The 22,051-nt window shown below is 37.7% G+C and overlaps 1 protein-coding gene across 2 annotated transcripts in view; it reads right to left on the bottom strand.

Moving 5' to 3' along the window:
* Positions 1-22,051, bottom strand: part of LOC145674897 (uncharacterized) — a 53,424-nt gene that overhangs the window by 15,449 nt on the left and 15,924 nt on the right. For both annotated transcript variants that reach the window (XM_081745156.1, XM_081745157.1), the window contains exons 2-3: positions 14,564-14,755; positions 10,544-10,850 (exon numbers count right to left, since the gene is read on the bottom strand). In XM_081745156.1, coding sequence (XP_081601282.1) covers positions 10,544-10,850; positions 14,564-14,744 — 488 coding nt within the window. In that variant the 5' untranslated portion in view covers positions 14,745-14,755. The remainder of the gene's footprint in view (positions 1-10,543; positions 10,851-14,563; positions 14,756-22,051) is intronic.

The raw sequence follows: 22,051 nt of genomic DNA, 5'->3' as shown, positions 1-22,051 counted from the left end.
TCGCTAAGTTTAACGGTATCATTTTTCATGATGTTTTAAGTTCATCCTCACCGCTTGGAATGGGGTGGGAAAGGACGACTTTTTTAACATATTTTCTCGCCCTTGCGCGGGACTCTGCAGATTGCTAGTTTTAAATATTACTTTATTGTGAATCTTAGAGAAATTCCAAAATTTTGCCGCCCAATAAATTCTGCCGCCCTGTGCTCGAGCATAGAATAGCACTTACCTAAATACGGGCCTGGTCTTTCAATGAATGTTTTAACAGTTTTCTTCTTGGCTTCAAACATATGGGACTTATGGTCTCCTCCTCTGTTTTCTGATGCCAGCTATCCACTTTCAAAATTCCGTTTACATATTAGCTTAAACCGTTTCTCAGATACTCCTAACACACAACAAAAAAATTCTTACACACTATCAGCAGTGTTTTGATGTCACTATCACATTTCGGATCGTAATATCGAATCCAAAGCTGTGTTGCTTCTTCCCTGTTGTTCTTTGGTCTTTTTCGTTGTGGTGTTGAAGGTTTCGTATGCTTTAATATGAAATTGTCTTGGATTATTTTATTTTTAACCAAATAGAAGCATTGGTGAAATTTGCAAATATCTTGCATACACATTTCAGTACATCTAAGTCTTTCCTCCTACATGGTTACAGTTAAAGTGTTTCGTGCAAACATTTGGGTGAATAGGTTGACTCTTTTAATTTTTACGTTTTGCTCTTCCACTTGTCAGGATAACGCATTTTCTTCCTGCCGTTTCCAGGTGGACTTGGTGTAATAATAACATCCTCCTCTTTCAAATCTTTTAATCTTTCCATCTCCTTGGACATTTACGCCGGAAAGCTTCTTTTTAATAGGACAGAGTGATTTCATTACACTCTTCAAGCTACTTTTGCTACTCCAACAATGGCGTCGTAGTAAATAAAACCAACCTTATCAAATTTTCAGTTATAGCCGGTGATAACACAATATTCTTTCTTGAAGGAGAAATGAATGTAAATCCCGTGAAATTTAATTGTTTATCACTATTATCTTGCTTGCTGATGCAATGCATAGCATTGGGACAAAAGACAATTTGAACCGAAAATGGCAACTAGTCATTCAATGGTTATAGAAAAGAGCCGTTTTGGAATTAAAAAATCCTTTCCTTATCAGTGCGCCATGGGTGCTTGTTTTAGGTGAGTCCCCTTGCCTCTCACCATCGGGGTGCTTGTTTTAGGTGAGTCCCCTTGCCTCTCACCATCGGGGTGCTTGTTTTAGGTGAGTCCTCTTGCCTCTCACCATCGGGGTGCTTGTTTAAGGTGAGTCCCCTTGCCTCTCACCATCGGAAGCTCCACATTTTACCGAAGTAAATGTTCAAAATGGTGTCCGTTTTCTGCAATACACATTACAACTCTGTTTCTGAAGGACAATTCTACTGCTCTAAGTGTCTCTTCGCTAATGTTTGCACATGCATTGATTATGCGCTGCCGCACATTTTCTGGGGTTGTTGGTTCTTCCGTGTAACATTTTGCTTTTAGCGTTCCCCACAGGAAAAAGTCGGAAGAAGTTAAATCAGGGGATCGTGCAGGCGAATTTTGAGGACCACCTCGTCCAACCCATCGATCAGGATATTTTCTATTCAAAACCTCACGAGATATCCGTGAATAATGCGCTGGACATCCGTCTTGTTGAAACCAAATATTCATTCTTGTTTGATGTGGGACATCTTCCAGTAGTATTGGCAAAATATTATCTAAAAAATCGGCATACATTTGACCATTCAAATTCCCGTCTATGAAGTATGGGCCAATTATTCGAGTACCTAAAACACCGCACCAAACGTTCACACTCCATGGATGTTGACGCTCGGCTTGCCTTAACGAAAGAGGATTATCTACTGACCAATAATGCATATTATGCCGATTCACTTGACCAGTATTCGTGAAAGTTGCCTCATCAGAGAAAAGTATCTGTGAAATAAAATAATCATTAACTGGTAATTGCTGTTGTATCCAATTGTAAAAGTTCAAGCGGTGTTGAAAGTCGTCCCCATGTAGTTCCTGATGCAACGAAACGTGATATGGATGGAATCTGTGTTCATGCAGTATGCGCAGAACACTTCTTTGCGACATTCCAGAACTTCGTGTGATTTGCCGAGAACTGATGTGAGGATTTGCAGCAACTGCAGCTAAAACATTCACTGCGGCATTTTCGTTCGTCACAGGCCGTGATCAGACTCGTTGTCTGGGTTGAATACTTCCAGTTTCAATAAATAATTGAATAATACTGCGAAAAGTCGTTGCAGAAGGAACATTCCTATCAGGGAACAGGTTAGCATACCTTAAACGTGCTTCTTCTACTGTCTATTTGACTCAAAGTACTCCTTAACTTCGTCACCTAATGTTACTGATATCTTCAATTGATCCATAATAAGAATTTTTCTGTAACTAATGAACAACTATTTTCATCATTATTGATCACAGACTCTAACTACATAGCAACGTCCAACTTCATCATAGGATACGGACTATTGTCTTGTTGCCCATATTCTTTTCTTTCAGTTAACATCCCATTAAAAGTGAAATCCACAATCGAACTCCACTCAATAGGATTTCATCAAGAAACTAATCCTTGAAACTACAAGTTATTCTCACCAATACAAACAACGACATAACCCTGAATGACATGTGAACGTACTTTGTGAGTACGTTATGTAACATTGTCTTTCTTGGCGTTGTCTAACAGATGGCGCTCTAATAGGCAACAATCAAAATGAGTAAACACCGCTGACAAGTGATAAGAAAATGTTCGAAATTGTGACTATTTTTTGCGATATATTTTGCATTATTCAAACTACCGTCTACGAAGCAAGAACTGCTATCACGCGTAGCAGTCCATGGTTAGATTTCCTGTAGGTGTAACACTTGCAATTAGGGATGGGCACGAGCGAGTACGAGCAAGTTTTCTTTGAAACTCGACTCGACTCGACTCGAAAAACTTCCTCCAACTCTACTAAAAATTCTACTCGAATTCGGATTAAGTTTCGAGTCGAGTCGAGCCAATTCGAGCTAAACCCTGTGTGTAGTTCCAAATACTCTTTTCAAATATCCTACGTAGATAATATAATTATCAATGATATTACTAGTAATATACTACCACTACTACAACTTATTATTATTATTATTATTATTATTATTATTATTATTATTATTATTATTATTATTATTATTATTATTATTATTATTATTATTATTATTATTATTATTATACGAAAGATAGGCGGTTTGTATCTGAATACTAAAAACTAGTTGACTGTCTATCTGCGTAGTCGACAAGTCTTTAGGAGGCAAGGACATCAGTCATGAGGTTCTGGGTTTGAGTTCCGGAGGAGCAAGCCAAAAATTGATAAAAGTTATAGGGCGTCGGTCAAACATGTTCAAAACTGCTTGGTCCGGGTTTAGGGTTGTCATCGGCTCAAGCGGTCGGCTCACAGCTTATTCACTATCAAGCCAAACAGAAAAGTGAGCCAACAGCTCACCCAAGCGAGCCGGCTCAGCCATAGGCTCAGTTAAGCTGAGTCGAACCGAGTCGATGGGCTGCTTTTAATGGAGCTGGCTCGAGCCGATGGCTCACATGAGTCGAGTTGGTGGCTGATCCGAATGGAACCGGCTCGAGCCATCGGTTCAATTGTGCCGAGTCGCTGGCTCGTCCCAACCAAGCCGGCTCAATTGAAACGAGCCGATGGCTTTCCATCCCAACCGAGCCGGCTTGAGATGTTCGCTCAGTTGAACCAGTCGAGCCTATTGACATCACTGCACGGATTGGGCTTCTTCTGGGGCTCAAAAAGTCGACCGTGCAGGTCTAAGCCTAGACGGTAAGAACTACAGTATATACTTATATTGGTGCTCACGAAATTTGAAGCTGTCTCGTTATAAAAATCTATTGTTGTCTCGTTTTCGAGACGAGATTACATATACTAAACGTACCCCCACCAGATGTACCTCTGTCGTGAGAAATATTAAAAGTATTCGACATTACTGCTTACATTTCTCATGGCTTTCGCTTTCCAGTCTAAACAGGCCATAATTTAAAAACGAGTTAAAAAGAGCTGAATGTGCGAGCCATTTATCAAACTCGACTCGACTCGAAACTCGAGCTCAAAACAGTGACTCGGCTTGGAACTCGACTCGAGAAAATTACCTTTGACTCGACTCGAATTCAACTCGAGTCGAGTTTAAGCTCGACTCGCGCCTATCCCTACTTGCAATGTGTAGTCTATTGCAGAAAAGGGGGACCATTTCGAACGTTTGTTCGTTTGTTCAGTAAACAATGAAGATGTGTTAGAGGCAAAGAGACAACCCCAAAACAAACACCCGAATGGTAGGATGCAAGAGGCTCAACTAAAACAAACACCTCGATGATGAGACTCAAGGGGACTTACCTGAAACAAGCAACTCCTTAGTGAGAGGCAAGGGGACTCACATTGAATCAGCAAACCAAAGGCAACAAACTAATAGATACTACGTCCACGTAGTCCAATTGAAGTAAATTTCACCTACATCGGTAACAGAAATTACACCAAAAATTTGGGCAAAGTAATGAATTATGTTCTGGAGAATCAAGTGTTTTGCTTAAAACATTACAGTTTCTCATTAAAGATTTTAGAATAACCACCTTTCAGAATAACTGAGATAACGTTACGGTAGTCAACTATGGTGTCATTTGATAGCATTTACAAAGATATCAAAACTATCTACTTTAATTTTCTTAATCTGATGCGTATTTCTTGGATATTTTTCAATTGTTCGTAACAAATTTTCGTCGATTACAGCGCCACCTATCACGAAACGAAAAAAATGTTCAATACAAAAGTTACGTATTTGTTCCCAGAGAATCCAAACCTTTATTAAAAATGGAAGTTCTCGTATAATATTTCAAAGTTGACCCCCTCCCGCCCCCGGGAGGTTGGGCAGGGGTCGAGTGTGATATTGTTGAATGTTCCCCTTCGAGATGAGTGAATTTTTTTACGTTTTTTTTTTAAATCCGATTTTTAGCTTTCCAGATTTTTTAAAAAACAGTTTTAAATGCCTCAATTTTCAAATGTTTGTAAGCCATTTTGATTTTTGTCGATTACAGCGCCATCTATCACGCAACGAAAAAATGTTCAATACAAAAGTTACGTATTTTTTCACATAGAATCAGAATATGCAATAAAAAATGGGGATTCTTATTTAAGATTTCAAAGTTGCCCCCCTCCCGCCCCAAGGGGTGGGGGCAGGGGATCGAGTGTGGTATCATTGGATGTCCGCCTTTGAGGCGAACAACTTTTATTACAACTTTTTTAAAATCCGATTTGTAGTTTTCCAGATATTCAAAAAAACAGTTTTAAATGCCTCATTTTTCAAATGTTTGTGAGCCATTTTGATTTTTGTCGATTACAGCGCCATCTACCACGCAACGAAAAAATGTTCAATACAAAAGTTACATATTTTTTCACGGAGAATCAGAATATGGAATAAAAAATGGGGGTTCCTATTTAAGATTTCAAAGTTGCCCCCCCTCCCGCCCCCGAGGCGTGGGGGCAGGGGGTCGAGTGTGGTATCATTGGATGTCCGCCTTTGAGGCGAACAACTTTTATTACAACTTTTTTAAAATCCGATTTGTAGTTTTCCAGATATTCAAGAAAACAGTTTTAAATGCCTCATTTTTCAAATGTTTGTGAGCCATTTTGATTTTTGTCGATTACAGCGCCATCTATCACGCAACGAAAAAATGTTCAATACAAAAGTTACGTATTTTTTCGCTGAGAATCAGAATATTGAATAAAAAATGGGGGTTCCTGTTTAAGATTTCAAAGTTGCCCCCCCTCCCGCCCCCGAGGGGTGGGGGCAGGGGGTCGAGTGTGGTATCATTGGATGTCCCGCTTTCAGGCAAACAACTTTTATTACAACTTTTTTAAAATCCGATTTGTAGTTTTACAGATATTCAAAAAAAAAAAAAAACAGTTTTAAATGCCTCATTTTTCAAATGTTTGAGCCATTTTGATTTTTGTCGATTACAGCGCCATCTATCACGCAACGAAAAGAATGTTCAATACAACAGTTACGTATTGTTTCACGGAGAATCAGAATATGGAATAAAAAATGGGGATTCCTATTTAATATTTCAAAGTTGCCCCCCCTCCCGCCCCCGAGGGGCGGGGCAGGGGGTCGAGTGTGGTATCATTGGATGTCCCCCTTCGAGGCGAACACCTTTTATTACAACTTTTTCAAAATCCGATTTGTAGTTTTCCAGATATTCAAAAAAACAGTTTTAAATGCCTCACCCGGTATAACAAAAATTAAAAGATGGTAATCGATACAAATGTAGAGGATGAATATGACATGGCCAACCTTCGTCAAGTATAATAGAAGGAGGTATTTGTTTACTTGTTCTTGGCCAACTGTAAGACCATTTATAAATCCATATGTGACTTTTGTTATGCGCAATTAGTACATTCAAATTCACGAACGACAGAGAACTGAAGGGTACGAGGATACGGTTGCAAGTAACAACTGTAGTCATAGTAATATAGTTCAACTAAAGAACGGTGAAAATTAGAAATGACCAAAATTGAATAGTTTACATCGCTCATTTCGAAATACAGCTAGGAGATTAAACTTACAAGAAATGTCGAAAAACAGTGAAATTTGGTGTTATAGAAAGCATAGTTTGGGGAGGAACGAGCATCCCTGGTGGGGATACTTCAGTTGATTTCTTTGGGGGGACAAAATGTGATTGAGGGGGAAAATCCCCCTCATCCCCCGGCAATTCGCACCCTGGTCGGAATGTTATGACACGTACAATGGTTGATCCGTACTGCTACTGCGATGTCATCTACAAACTGAGAACAGTTAGCGCTCACAACCATAGTAACCTTTTCTTTTTTGCGTTCTGTTCAGACTGTTGTTCGCTGACCTACTGGTTCATAATCTTCCAAATTGTTTTTCTCCTCCGTAAACCTTTGGTGACAATTAAACACTGCACTGCGGCCCAGAGCATTGTCACTCTACACTTGCCTGATCATCTACAACGTTCTCGCAACGGATTTGCCTAGTTTTTGGCAGAACTTGACGTTTGTTCATTGCTCAAACTGAGACATTCTCGAAGTCCGCCGCGGCGCAATCAACTCCTTTCACGAGAGAAACAGTACGTCTGTTTACACTTTATGCACAGACCTGCCTCTTGCTGGGTCGAGAGATGAACTTTCAGTACTTCTTCCAGGAGCGAGTCGGTCACAAGGAAGTATATGTCCCACTACATTATATGACTCCTCGAAATGTGTCTCTATATCTTTTATTTCCCCGAATTGAATCGTTTCTTTTGTGCAGAGAGTAGTGATAAATGACTAAAAATGAAAATTGTATGATAATTCTAATCGAAATGTACAAAAGTTAGATGCTGATGAGGTTCCACAACTAATGCCGAAACCGACCTTTCATCCGAGGAAAATAAAAGTATATGTTTGGTAGTATACTGCTGGTATTATTCAATATTCGTTCTTGAAAACTATTGTGACACTTAATGATAAGAACTATTGCACCCAGCCGGATAAAATGGATCAAAAATTACGACTGAAACGTTTCCAGTTATTTTTTTAAGCTTTAGAATAAAACGGGGCCCCATATTTTAAGAACAGCGGTGCAAAAAATACGTAGCGTGTTGTATGAGACTCTCTTTGAATCAGGGTCGGATTTTGAATCCTGCGAACTACGCGTTCACAGGAGGCGCAAACTTTAAAAATGATTTTTCTGTTTTAAATGTGAAGATGTTTGAGAGAAAATGTTTTGATGAAAAAAAAATTTCCAATAGCTTCAAATAAATACTATACAAACTGAGATACAGATAAAATACATCAAAAGGACAATAAAGTCGAATCTTTACGTGGTCGGCTGTAAAACACTCTTTTACAACTGAAATGGACTCGTACATCAATTGATGTCAATGCCACACTCGCAAGTGATAGTAGTTTGAGGAAAATTTTCCGCGGCGCAGGAAGATTTAGGAAAGATTTTTTTAAAGAGGGTAAAAGTGGGATTTTACGAATATGATATAAAATGTAGGGAAATTTAGCTTTTCAATAGATGTTATATTAAGCACTACGGTAGTACGACTAAAGTTGGTGGCATTCTTTCCAAAGCCCCACTATATTCACAAAATATAAATGTAACACTCTTCATTATTCTGCCAGTAACCCTTCTGGGAAGCCAAAGAATATCGTTGCCAAATATGTCTTTAAAATGAGAATGAATCAACAAACAAAAGTAAGTCAACTGCTCGTGTTGCTTATGGATTGGGTGGCATTATTACAGTATAAAGAAATGTGTTCAAGGGTGCTCTGGCTTGTCATAAACAGTATCCCCGTATAGTGCTTTGGTTCAATGACCAGACTTGAGGGTTGAGAGAGGTCAGCGTGAATGAAATGCACATTATCGAAGTTCAAGAGACTAGACTTCTGTTGTCCATTGGTCCAGGGAGGGGGTGCGAATACTAAGGTAAGACGGTCGGTACAAATGAAATTTTTGATCATTTCTGAGGGAAATTTTAACTTAAGTTCCTAATATCAGTAGCTCCCAATCTCTACCTACTGCTCAATGCTCGCTTTGTTAATGTCTATTACTCCATTTATCATTCAACATTTTCGTTTCTACCGTGAGAAGTTTATTTTTAAAAAAATATATTTATAATGATGTTTTCACTTTTCAATAGTGCTTTATTTCTCATATAATAATAATAATGGCTGACGATCAAAGAGCAAGTGGTCCCTTTTATCGGCAAAGAAAGCTACGAAACTTGAAAGATGAGAGGTAAGCGAAGGCTCTAAGAAAGTGTCTTTCAATTTCTGAAGAAAATTTCGAAAGTAGTAATCATACAAATGTTGAGGTCGGGAAGTTGTTTGTCAATACCAGTTACTGCTGAAGAAGCATCTGCAATTCGACAAACTTTTGAAACTGTAAGTTTATTTTATTTGATTACAACAATTTAATTGTTAAATTAAAATAGAATGGGTACAGCCTCTTCGGTTACGGGTCTGAGTTAAATCTAATGTATTTCAAAATTTTTTTGAATATAATTAGTTTTCACGCAGTATATGCGTATATAACTTGACGGGATCACTGTAATCAAAATCGAAACTGCAATGGAAAGGTCATTAGTAACACACTTTTTTTTTTAGAACTCACAGCAGGTATACATATGCTCGTTGTGTTAGCTTATAAGAATGTAACAATCATTATCAATCCATTCTCTTGTATTAAATTCAGATGGAGCGATATTTTTAAACATTTGATAATAGTTTTAATGCAAAGTATAGTTTTGATTATTAGTTACTTGTGTTCAGGGATACACCGACGGAGGTGGTCCGAGAGTCTGGATCTAATAGAAGTTCCAATTTTTAAGAAAATTGGCACAATTTCAGAGGGCAAATACACAAAATTATTTGCTTTTTCTGGGCTACTCCGAAAAATCTTCGGATCCAGAAGAGAAATCTTGGGTGCGCTCTGCTTCTGTTTACATTTGTGTTATTCATTACCTGATTTCGAATGTCTATGTTGGAAACAGACATGAAAAACCTGAATTGTTTTATATTCTTAAGAGGTCCTAAAAAAGAATTTTAGCGGGGACGGGTTAGTAACATTTCGCGGCGGATCTGACTTTTATGTTCTGCCACTGGATCGAAAACAAATATCAATTAAGGCACACACACTTTTGTCATTTGTTATATATTAAACAAGTTCAACTAAAATTAATAAAGCATTATTTGAAGTCAGCTAAATGATTAGCTTTGATGGGCACTGAAAAATGACATACTCTTTGAAATGAAATCTTTAAGTTTTACGTCCCACGATTATGCCGGTTAGGCTAAAGGAGACGGTGATGATGAGTAATGAATGAAATGAAGAAAGTGGGGGGAAACGGGAGAACCCCAAGAAAAACCACGCACACGGTGTTTGTCCACCACAAAAACAATTGTAACAATTATATGAAGAATTTTTTTCCGTTACAACTTTCTTTTATTATCATTTACGGGGGGTGCCGAAATATTGTTTGCTTACACTTAAGAAAATGTCTAGAACGGGCCCTGCGTTGAATTCACTACGTTCACCAGACGTCTCTATAACTATCACATCTTTTAATCATGTTGGACCATTTTCTAGCGAGAAAAAAGTTCACCAATGAAACAGTTTTTTAAAAAAACCTCTCTAGCGTTTCTTTAATCCGACACGTCGAAGTTCTACGAAAATTGCATTAATGCAGTAGTATCTCATTGGGAGAAGTGTATAGCATTTAATAACTCGATATTCATTAACAAAAATTCCTTTCTACATATTTATTGTTCTTGCCGAATCTGACATTCTATGCGAACAACCTGATCGTATTGTACAAAGTAAGTTTATCATTCTTGAGTACGTTTTTCTCTAATCCGATTTCACTTTCTAGGTGGTACCTACTAACAGAAGTATCGGTAGCTGAAAGATGAGTCGCTAAGTTACGATACGGTAAAAATAAGTATGTCATACTTACTCCAGAGGGTAAGGATAATGTGTGTAATCTTTGTCAAACCTTAAATCTCCTCGAACCCTTCGAAAACTCTGGTAACAGCATCTAAAATCTGCAGGCTTTACTATACCAAATATTTTTAAAGCAGACTTATTAATCCAAAGAGCTGTAGCGTTAGATTCCACCAACGGAGGGAAAGGTGAACACTTCAGTGGAGGTTCGTGTTTTACATATTCAAGAATACTTTTATCAAATGGATCATAATCGGGTATTCGACATCCTTCTGTATCCACCAAATATCCTCTATGAGTTGGAATTACGAATTGCGTATCTGAAAGAAAAAGAATTAAAATGTATGTAATATTTCAGTGTAATTTTAAAAAAAATCTAATACCAAGTTGGTTACCATACCGATCTGCAAATTAAGTACAACTAAAATTGTATTCACGAAAATCTTAAACTTTATGTTTCGGAAGCATCAAACACATTATCTGGTAGCTGAATATATTTAGTGCAAACGCATCGAATGTCGAAGACAATTTCTTAACGGTAAGAATAGTAAAGTTGTAGAAGTTTCTAGCTCAAAGCTGGCACTTTCTTGTTTGATTTACAACAGTGTGGTAACTGAAAACTCTTGTCTGTAAACACTGAATGTTCTAAAGTCTTCATTCAAATTCAAAGTGTTATAAGTTGTAAATGGTTAGTCAATACTTAAATGAAAGACCCAATACTATAGACTGAAAGAGATCCAAGTTCATAGACTGTCATATACATATATCGCTTGATTTTAAAGATTGTAATGACTTGGGAAAGCAAAACAACTATATTTACAAATTTAGAGAAAATTGTGGTTATACCAAGTTTCAATGAAATCCTTACAAATGTTTTATGTACTCTGGTCCGGCCGCACATCACGCATCAGGACAATACTTCAACTGTTCCCGTGGATTACATAGCATGTGTACTTCACAGAATTAGCTATTGACAAGATTTGGCGCGTTGCTGATGGTTGGTGTGAGGCATCACTACTATACCTCGCTCGTGTACAATAATAACAAAATCCTGCCAACCAAAGAAGACTTCCAGCACCCGTTGTTTCAAACCGCAAACTTTTCATTCGAATACAATTATAGTCATTTTTCAAGCTAAAACCATTTGAAATCAGATGGGGGTTCTAGACTGTGTATTGTAACTTCCGGTAACACTGAATGTTGAACACACGCTTTTGATTGTCGAACCTCAGAATTTATGTCACACTTGCTTCCGATTGGCAAATACTAAGGATTTCAGTGAAATAATACTTGCTCCTAATTGCTAGACAATGAGGATTTGGATAATCGAAACAATGACTTTGTATTGTCAAATACACTGGAGCATTCTTAAACATGGATATTTGGATAGTTCACATACCAATTCCTCAGCGATGTCTTGGCCGACTACGAGTGGTCCTATAGTAGTTGAGCTATGAACTTTAAAGTTCACTAGGTTCATGTTTTCGACACCCTAGAACTCCGAAACTATCCACCTGTGCTCAAAAGTACCCACCTCTGTTGCGAGATTTAGGTCATACTTGCTGACGATTGTCAGATACTGAAGAGTTTTCGGAACTATAGGGAAACTTACTAATTTTCGATCAAAATTACTTCGGCAACTATAACATTTACTCGTCGAATTCAGAGTAGTACACAATAGCCATCATATATATGAAAACTTAACTAGGCGTAGGTTCAGCTCAACCCTATCGCCTTCAATTGGTATTTATATTATCCAAAAATATCAATTAAGGTGAGTAGCTATAAAATGTTTGTCGTACCAAAAATAGAAAGTTTTAGTATATTTTATTATATCGAATTCAAATATTCTACCAAGCACGTATTTCATAAGTGTTTTATTAGTTTGAAATTGTATTATTATTATACGACCCGCTCGGGAGAGTAATGCTCCAGGAAGTACGGTTTTCGCGCGCTACTCTAGCCAGCTGTTTTACGCGCTATCCTAACCAGTTGTTTAAAGTTGGTCACAAAATTTATATCATGGAGTACAAGGGGAACAAAACGAGCCCTATGTCATGGAGTACAAGGGGAACAAAATGAGCCCTGCAGGGCTTCAAACCTGTTGCTACTACTACTACTACTACGTATCTGCACAAAAGTAAGTAAATCACTTTTTTGAGTATTTTTTTCATATTATTTTAATTTAAAAAGCGTTATAAAAATGAAAAAACTTCCCTCGGGCCTTGTTTGAACTCACGCCAAAAGAGATCTCTGTTACTAGCATATAGCGCTAGCCCATTCGGCCACGAAGACCGACAACAACAATAGTTTGATTTCTGCTATTTGAATGCTACGTGGCAAGAAATGGATAACGCCAACCAATCAGAACTGTGTTTTTCGTTCCTACTTCCGGGAGCATTACTCTCCTGAGCTAGTCCTATTATTATTACTATTCTTATTCTTATTCTTATTATTATTATTGTTGTTGGAATTTAGTTTCCACATTATTATAGCAAGCCTTGAAAATAAGAGGAAATCTCACAACAGGGGCAGGCAAGCAATAACCTAACATATAGGTTTATATACGGGGTTGAGTAGTCAAAGATAAAATCATTTAACAACGTATTAGCATTGAAAGATACCTTCAACGCTAAAACTAAACTCCGAGAGGCGATCCTTTGCATCTTCCCAAAAATGAGTGCAATCCCCAGCGAAAATAGCTTCGTTCCCTGAGCAGCATAACCCGTAAGCCTATCTAGCGAGCTGGTGAGGCTCAGACGGAAGGGTGTCAAAGTCTTTCCAATCTACTATTTTTTTTTACAAAAAACCCCGAAATGTTGAAGTTTTATTTTATAAGAAATCAAAGATAAAGAAAATATACAGAAGAAAACAGGGTAGGCCTGGCCTCAGAGCCTCATAGTACGCTTCGCCACTGCTCACACCGCTGCAGTTGTGTACGGTGGGGAAGGTAGACTGTGATGATCTTGATCTTCTACACATTTGTAAGTTTAGTAACAATGCAACATTAGACCAGTGAACAACGAGGTTTCCCATTTAAGTGGTGAAAGCTACGTACATGCACATCGCGCATTGCGCCAACATTTTTGCCTGTGGCCTTGTGCTCCTATCCCAGAAAGGAAAGTCATTGCTGGTTTATTGGGTTCACGTTTCTAACACGACAGATCAAACAACACAGAGGAGAGGTGGTAGTACAAGTGTAAGGACACTTGAGAATGTGGAAGCAGTAGGACCTTCGTCTTGTTGTCTGTCCAGTTAAAAAGTGGATTTTTTGGATGGAGTCATATTTAAAAATTGGACCATAAAGTTAGTCGTACTTTGGTTTATGCAATAACACCCATTTGTCCTCTGATCATTTGTTGCAATAAATGAAGAAAACAAACTCCAGTTTGTTTATATAATAATTTTCGAAATCGGGATTTGACTGCCCCATCCTATATATGTTACATTGTATTTACATTGGCAATAATTTTCTACAATATATTACATATATGGGCCTATATCATGCAGTGCCTACATTATTTAAATTCACTCACTTATTTTGTCAATTAGATAAGTATGATTCGTTCTTCTTAAAAAGATTTACATTATTACGGAAAAAGCTCCAATGGTACATTTCTCTGCTGTTGAGGTCTCATCACTTGCAAGAAGTGTCCTTACGTTTTGATTTGGAAAGTGGCAATTCTAAACGTGAGAAATGTAAAAAGGAGAAAAATGTTAAAACGGAACTTTCGAGTGGGGTAATGCTGTAATTTCTTACAAACTTATTGGAAATTTGTACTCCTTGGAAACACCGCTACTGAATACATGCACTACAGTTTGAGAGTATTGAAATAAAAGCAGGGACGTATACAGAGGGTGGGTCCTGGGGTTCCGGACCCCTCCCCCCAAAATTTCGACTTTTGTGTAAATTTAGCCTAATTTCAGGGGCAATTTTAGGAATTTTAATAGAAAATACCCTCATATTAAGTTTGGACCCCCCGAAATAAATTCCTGCGTACACTACTGAATAAAAGTATACTAGTTTACTTACAGTTACTTTGAGGCATTAGCCCAGTTAGTATTTCCTGGATTTTTATGAGATTGTTGCCTGGCAATTTGTAGATAATATAAACAGTACTCAGTGAAACAAGAAATATCAGCAAATAGACCCATCTTCTTACAATAGAGAGGTTTTTCATATTCAAAAATATAAATGCACCTTTCTCCACCATTTCTGACTTCTCTGCAAAACAGAAAGTGAAGCTAATTCTAGTAAAAATAAGAAAATAAATAAACAAATTCACAAGCTTTCAAGTGTAAAATACCCAAAGTCCCATCATATTAAATTACGTTTGTTTTATCTTCGCACGCTTCCCGCCAGTGCACTTGGTTGGCTTTTAAAGTACTTTTTGCTATTATTCACGTGAACGTTTTAATCCAAAAGCCGTCTTATTGGCTTTGTCATGTAGGTGACGTTAGTTGTCAGCCAGCCCATCAAATGAGGTTATTGCTACTTGGCGGGTATTTATTTATTTATTTCATTTTCTGCCGTAAGAACTTAGCGTTCATGGCTTCGTCAAGAGATACAGTTACTATTACAATTAATAGTAATAATAATTACAAGAGAAACGCTACAATTAATAATACAATTATTAAAAAATAATACAATATATATAATAATAATATAAAATATATACGTAACAATAAAACTTAAACTAAAAGTGTATTTTTAGAGAAAATATAAATTGTACCTTATTTTATATATTTCAAAATTCAAATAAATCTTAATATTTACATTATAAAGAAAGATCACACTGAAGATATTCATCTAAATCATAGAAAAGATGTTTAAGTACAGTAACTTGAGGTGTCTTTTAAACTGCAAGTTTGGCATTCGTTTGACACGATCTGGTAATTTATTATAGTTTTATTCCTATGTGGTGTAACGAATTTTGAGTTGAGTTGATTTTGGGTTTAACGTCCCGTTCAGCAGCGAGGCTATATGAGACGTGGACCTACTGATTAACGTGGAATCCGAACCACATGAGCTCCCGCCAGGAATTGAACCAGGGTCTCCCACGCCAAAGGCGCGTACGCTAACCGCTTAGCCACGGAGAAGCTCCGTAACGAATTTTGAGTTCTTGTTAGACGGAAATTTTGTATATGAATATGATTGGTTGTTCTTGTGTTGTATTGGTATAGATCAGAATTGAGTTGAAAGTTTCTTTTATTCATATGTATGAATGATGTTATTTCGAGAATGTATATACACGGCAATGGTAATATTTTAAGTTTTTGAAACAGTGGTCTACTTGGTGTATGAAACGGAACTGATAACATTATTCGTAACATTTTCTTCTGCATTGTAAATACTTTCTTCGCATAACAGGTATTACCCTAGAAAATAATTCCATATAATATAATTGACTGGATCAATCAGAAATAAATTGTTTTCAATGCTTCTGTAGTTAGAATCTTACTAACTTTACGTATAAGATATATTTTCGCGCTTAGTTTCCTCAACAAATCATTCACGTGATCACTCCATGTTAACTTAGAGTTTAATTTTAACCCTAAAAATTTACAAGTGTCAGATACCTGCATGAGTTCCCCGTCTATATGTATTTGATGTATATTTAGAGATTTCAGTTTTCCTTCATTGAAACTCATTAAAGTTGTTTTCGCTGTATTTAAGTTAAGTTGGTTTGCTTTTATCCATTCTGCAATTTTATCTGTCGTGTTCTTAAATATGAATTCCTCGGAGCAAATGTTATTTAGAAGTTCAACTAAAATGTTTGTATCATCCGGAAAAAGTACGCTTTTGTTTGAAACTATATAATCGGGAAGATCGTTAATGTATGTAAGGAAAAGTATAGGACCTAATATTGATCCTTGTGGAACTCCGTGCCTAATGTGTCTTACCTCTGACTTGGTTGTACCTATTTCTACATATTACATGCGGTTACTCAAATGGGATTGGAACCATAAATTAGCATGACCTCTAATACCATAACTACGCAATTTATTCAATAAAATTTTGTGATTAACAAGGTCAAAGGCTTTTGTGAGATCCAGAAAAATTCCATATATTTTATGTCTTCTCTTTCTCTCGCTTTATATATATCACTTAGAAAAGCAACTACAGCATGGTTAATTGATTTGCACTTCCTAAACCCGAATTGGCTCTTCGTGAAGATATTATTCTTTTCCAAAAAGGGCACCAATCTGTTATACATAACATTTTCTAAAACTTTGGAGAAAACAGATAGAATAGAGATAGGAAGAAAATTTCCTGGACCAGTAGTTGATCTTTTTTTTTTTTTTTTTGTGTATAGGTCTTATTTTTGCAAGTTTAAGATCTTCTGGAAATGTTCCCGTTTCAAGGGAGGAATTGCATATATCAGTAAACGGTATAAGAAAATATTCGGCACACATTTTAAGCAAATAATGAGGAATATCGTCGGGCCCAGAAGATCTTTTCGTCTTAATTTTTTTAATAATCGATCTTATTTCTATTTGAACTGCTTAGTTGCCACACGCGATCAAGTGTGTTACAGGGACTTATGAGTGGTGTCTCGTTTTACTGTTTCCTAGCGTATTGTAACTATAAACTTAACCGTGGCATGGCAACAATGTGTTGCAGACAGATCCATCCTTTAGGGGGGGGGGAGTGTGCCAAGATAAAACAAACGTACTCTAACCAAAACATTTGGAATTTTTGAGTTTTACGTCCCACGGTTATGCCGGTTAGTCTAAAGAAGACGGTGATGATGAGAGAAGAATGAAATGGTGGAATGAAGTGGGAGGAAACGGGAGAACCCCGAGAAAACCCACGCACACGTACTCTAACCTAAGCAAGGGTCGTTAGCATTTGACTAAAACCCATGTTATCTGTGCAATAGTAGTTTTGAAGAAGCTATCTCTTTCATTTGTAATAAGGATTTCTCTGTGAGTGTGTGAAATTCCACCCACAGAGTGCAGGTTTACTTTAGAGGTACCACTAGCAACCAATAACTGAAATTCTGACTTCACTACAATAAATCTAACTCTTACTTATTTTCCTTCATAGCTGTATGATTAGCGTATGTGCCTATGGTGCAGGAGATTCGGTTCTATTCATGATAGCAGCTCATGTGGATTGGATTGAATTTCAAGTTAAACTGTAGGTCTACATCTCATAGATCCTTAGTGATGAGAGGAATGATAAAATTGAATCAAACAACCGAATGTAGTCCCTAGTGAAAATTTTCCGCTGGACGATCAGGTTTGGTGACAGTACATTTGTTTACGTATCTCTCGTTAAAATAACGGAATAGAATAGATAGATCAAAATAAAGAAAAAAACGACGATGTTAACAGTCAAGTAAATCAAGGATCAAGGATTTATAATACAGATTCACATAATCATAAAATTTATAGCCGATATGTAATATTAAATTGATAGAATACTGTAATAAGCAAGGAAATATGTGTAATGGGGATCTTACCTTTGAGGAGCGTACTACGGAGAGGTGTTAACAATCGAATTCTCTATAAAGAAACTATAATGCACTGTATGCGAAGATATATGTGGTGTGCTAACTTTTAATGCGCAACCGTAGATGTAGCCGAGAGGTTAGTACGCGTAGATTGGTTGAAGGTTGTATTATATACACAGTGGAATTGTGAACAATCACTGTTCTAACAGACAGTGTGTATAAATACTAAATTAATCGTAGCGAAAGTTAGAGCCATTTAAAATTGATTTCGGAAAGAGAAGAGCTATTTAAAATTGATTTCGGAAAGAGAAGAGCTATTTAAAATTGATTTCGGAAAAGGAAAACGTCTATGGTAGTGATTGCAATCTGTAATAAAATTTTAGTACACTGACCGTTACTTCGCACCTCCTCCATAAGGCCATTTCCTGGTTCTAACGCTCTTGCTTACCAGCTTCGTCCTGCTCTGAACTGGAATAGATATAAATCTTGCTTGTTGTGCCCACCTAGCACAGGTTTCTGTGTGTGTTTCTCTTACATCTTGTTTTCATAGTGTATATTTGTCAGTGTTGGGTAAGTTACTTGTAAAAATGTAACGCGTTACAAGTTACTATACTTTCTCTTAAAATGGAACGCGTTACTAACGCGTTATTTTCCCCAAAAAGTAACTGTTACTTTACTTCGAAAGTAACGCGTTACTAACGCGTTACTTTTAGATCCGAAACTTTAAAAATGTGAAAAAAAAATATGACTTCAATTTTCCGTACTACTATTACTACCGCTATTATTATTATTATTATTATTATTATTATTATTATTATTATTATTATTATTATTATTATTATTATTATTACTATTATTATTATTATTATTATTATTATTATTATTATTATTATTGCACGTTCTGAACCGCTTTATGTAAATGCAAGGACAAACTTTTACTTGATATATGAACATTTTCATATAATGTAACTGATAAAATGCCATACTGCGTTACTCGTAGGGATTGACACGAGCGAGTTCGAGCGAGTTTTCTTTTTAACTCAATTCGACTAGAAACAGACAGCTTTGAGCCCGACCCGAGAACTCGACTCGAATTGGAGTCGAGTTTCGAGTCGAGTCGATCCAAATCCGGTGTATAGTTGAGTTGATTTTTAGTTTAACGTCCCGTTCAGCAGCGAGGCTATATGAGACGTGGACCTACTGATTAACGTGGAATCCGAACATGAGCTCCCGCCGGGAATCGAACCCGGGTCCCCCGCGCCAAAGGCGCGTACGCTAACCGCTTAGCCACGGAGGAGCTCCCGGTGTATAGTTACGAGTACATTCTTCAAGTATATTACATAGACAGTATAATTATTATGAATGACACTACTACTACTACAACTTTTATTATTATTAATAATAATAATTATAACATCACTGTATATAAAAATGAAACAAAGGAAGTTTGTATTTAAATACTAAAAAAACTAGTTGATTGCCAACCTCGGTAGTCGTGAAGTCTAGGAGTCAAGTACATTGTTCAATACGAGCTTCTGAATATGGGTTGATGGTCTAGGTTGCGTATTTGGGCTCGAGCCAAACACTGTTAAAAGTTATAGGGCACTGGCCAAACATCTTCAAAACTGCTCGGCCCGGGTTTAGAAATGTCAACGACTCGAGCAGAACGCCTCACAGCTCATTCACTATCGACCCGAACTGAGAAGTGAGCCGAGCCAACAGCTCACCCAACCGACTTGGCTAGAGCCCTCGGCTCAGTTGAGCCGAACCGAGCAGATGGCTCATCCCTACCAAGTCAGCTCGAGCCGATGGTTCACCCCAAGTGAGCAGGCTCGAGCCATCTTCTTAGTTGAGCCGAGCCGAGCTGAGCTTCTTATAAAAAAATCTCTTGTGGTCTCGCTATCGAGACGAGACGAGATGCGAGAAGTGTCCCCTCTCGTAAGCAAAACTAAAAGTATTCCATATTACTGTTTAGTTTACATTTCTCATGGCTTTCGCTTTTCAGTGTAATCACGCCATGATTTGAAGACGAGTTAAAACGAACGAGCCATTTATCAAACTCGACTGGACTCGACGTGAAAAACTGAATCGGCTCGGAACTCGACTCGAGGATATTACCTTTGACTTGACTCGAAACTCAACTTGAATTCGAGTCGAGTCTAGTTTTAGCTTGACTCGTGCTCATCCCTATGCGTTAGAAAAAATGGTTGCTTATTATTATTCTGCTAAACTAATTATATAATAATAATGTTGTTATGTAAAATTAAAAATACAAAATATAGAAAAACATTACACTACAACTAATAAAATGAGAACACATGAACTGGGAGTGAATCAAAACTTGCCAATGACTCTAAAATCGATACATGCTTTTTAAAGCTAGTTTCAAACTCTATAATCAACGGGACTTTAGGATAAGCAAGCTGATCTGATAGAACTCCTATATTACATACCATCAGCAACATAGGCGCCGACTTCAAGAAAATATTGGGGGGTCCAAACAATGAATAAATATATCATAATCGGTTTGTATTCAACCATTTTCAATTAATTGCTTGATGAAGGCCCCCTTCCCCCAAATCTCGATCCGCTACTCGCTGCTAAATTCACACTGCATTGATCTTCGCTTGTCAGATCAGTGTAGCCAGTGTTGGTTGAAGCTTCAGTGCTCTATTCAACACCATTCTGAAAACCGCCTTTTCTATCGAATAAGAAGGCTTAGGGATGGCCACGAGCGACTTCGAGCGAGTTTTCTTTGAAACTTGACTTGACTCGAAACAGACATATTTAAGCTCGACTCGAATTCAAGTCGAGTTTCGAGTCGAGTCGAGCCAGAACGAGCCAAATGGATCTAAATTTCGTGTAGTTTCAAGTACTCTTTTCAACTATGCTACATAGACAGTGTAATTAGTATCAATGATACTACTGCTACTACAACTTTATTATTATTATTATTATTATTATTATTATTATTATTATTATTATTATTATTATTATTATTATTATTATTATAACACAGTGTATAAACATGAAAGATAGGTGGTTTCTATCTGAATACAAAAACTAATTGACTGCCGACCTCGGTAGTCGTGAAGTCTAGGAGGCATGGCCATCGTTCACGAGATTCTGGATTTGAGTTCCGGAGAAGCAAGGATTTGGCTTGAGCCAAAAATTGTTTAAAATTATAGGGCGCTGGCCAAACATCTTCAAAACTGCTCGGCTCGGGCTGAGAGTTGTCGGCCTGGGTGAGCCGATCTAAGCCAATGGCTCACACAAACCGAGCCGAACAGAGCTGATGGCTCAGTTGGGGCGAATCGATGGCTCATCCCAACCATGCCGGCTGGAGCATTTCGCTCCGTTGAACCGAGCCGAGCAAGTTTACATCACTACCTGGGTTGAGCTTCTGTTTCGGTTCAAAACTTCGACCGTGCAGGTCTCAGACTTGATGGTAAGAACTAAAGTATATACTTAAATTGGTGCTAACGACATTTGAGGCCTAGTTGTAAAATCCTTTGTCGTCTCGTTATCGAGACAAAACGAGATGCAAGCAGTGTCCCCTCTCGAGCAGTGTTTCTTCCAGACCTGTTTTTGGGAGTTAGGGATGCGCACGAGTCGAGTCGAGTCGAGATTTAAGCCTGTCTCGACTCGACTCGAGAAAATGTTGTCTCGACTCGTGTCTCGACTCGAAAATATGTCTTTGTCTCGACTCGTGTCTCGACTCGACAGTTTCTGTCTCGACTCGACTCGAATTCGAGTCGAGACGTCTCGAAATTCGAGTCGAGACAAAATATATGAGTTAAAATATACGCACACATCAGCCAGAACATTATGACTACCTACCTAATTGTCAGTATGTCTACCTTTGGCACGGATAACAACGGCGAATGCTCTTGGCATGGACGTAATGATCCTTTGTAGGTCGCTGGAGAGAGTTGGCACCACATGTGCACACACAGGTCACCTAATTCCCGTAAATTCCGGGGAGGGGGCGATGTGTTCTGACGTCACGTTCATTCACATCCCAGATGTGTTCGATTGGGTTCAGATCCGGCGAGTTGGGG

The sequence above is a fragment of the Thermobia domestica genome, chromosome 18, assembly GCF_964235325.1.
Source record: "Thermobia domestica chromosome 18, izTheDome1.hap1.1, whole genome shotgun sequence".
NCBI lineage: Eukaryota > Metazoa > Arthropoda > Insecta > Zygentoma > Lepismatidae > Thermobia > Thermobia domestica.
This window is presented reverse-complemented; position numbering and strand designations above follow the sequence as displayed.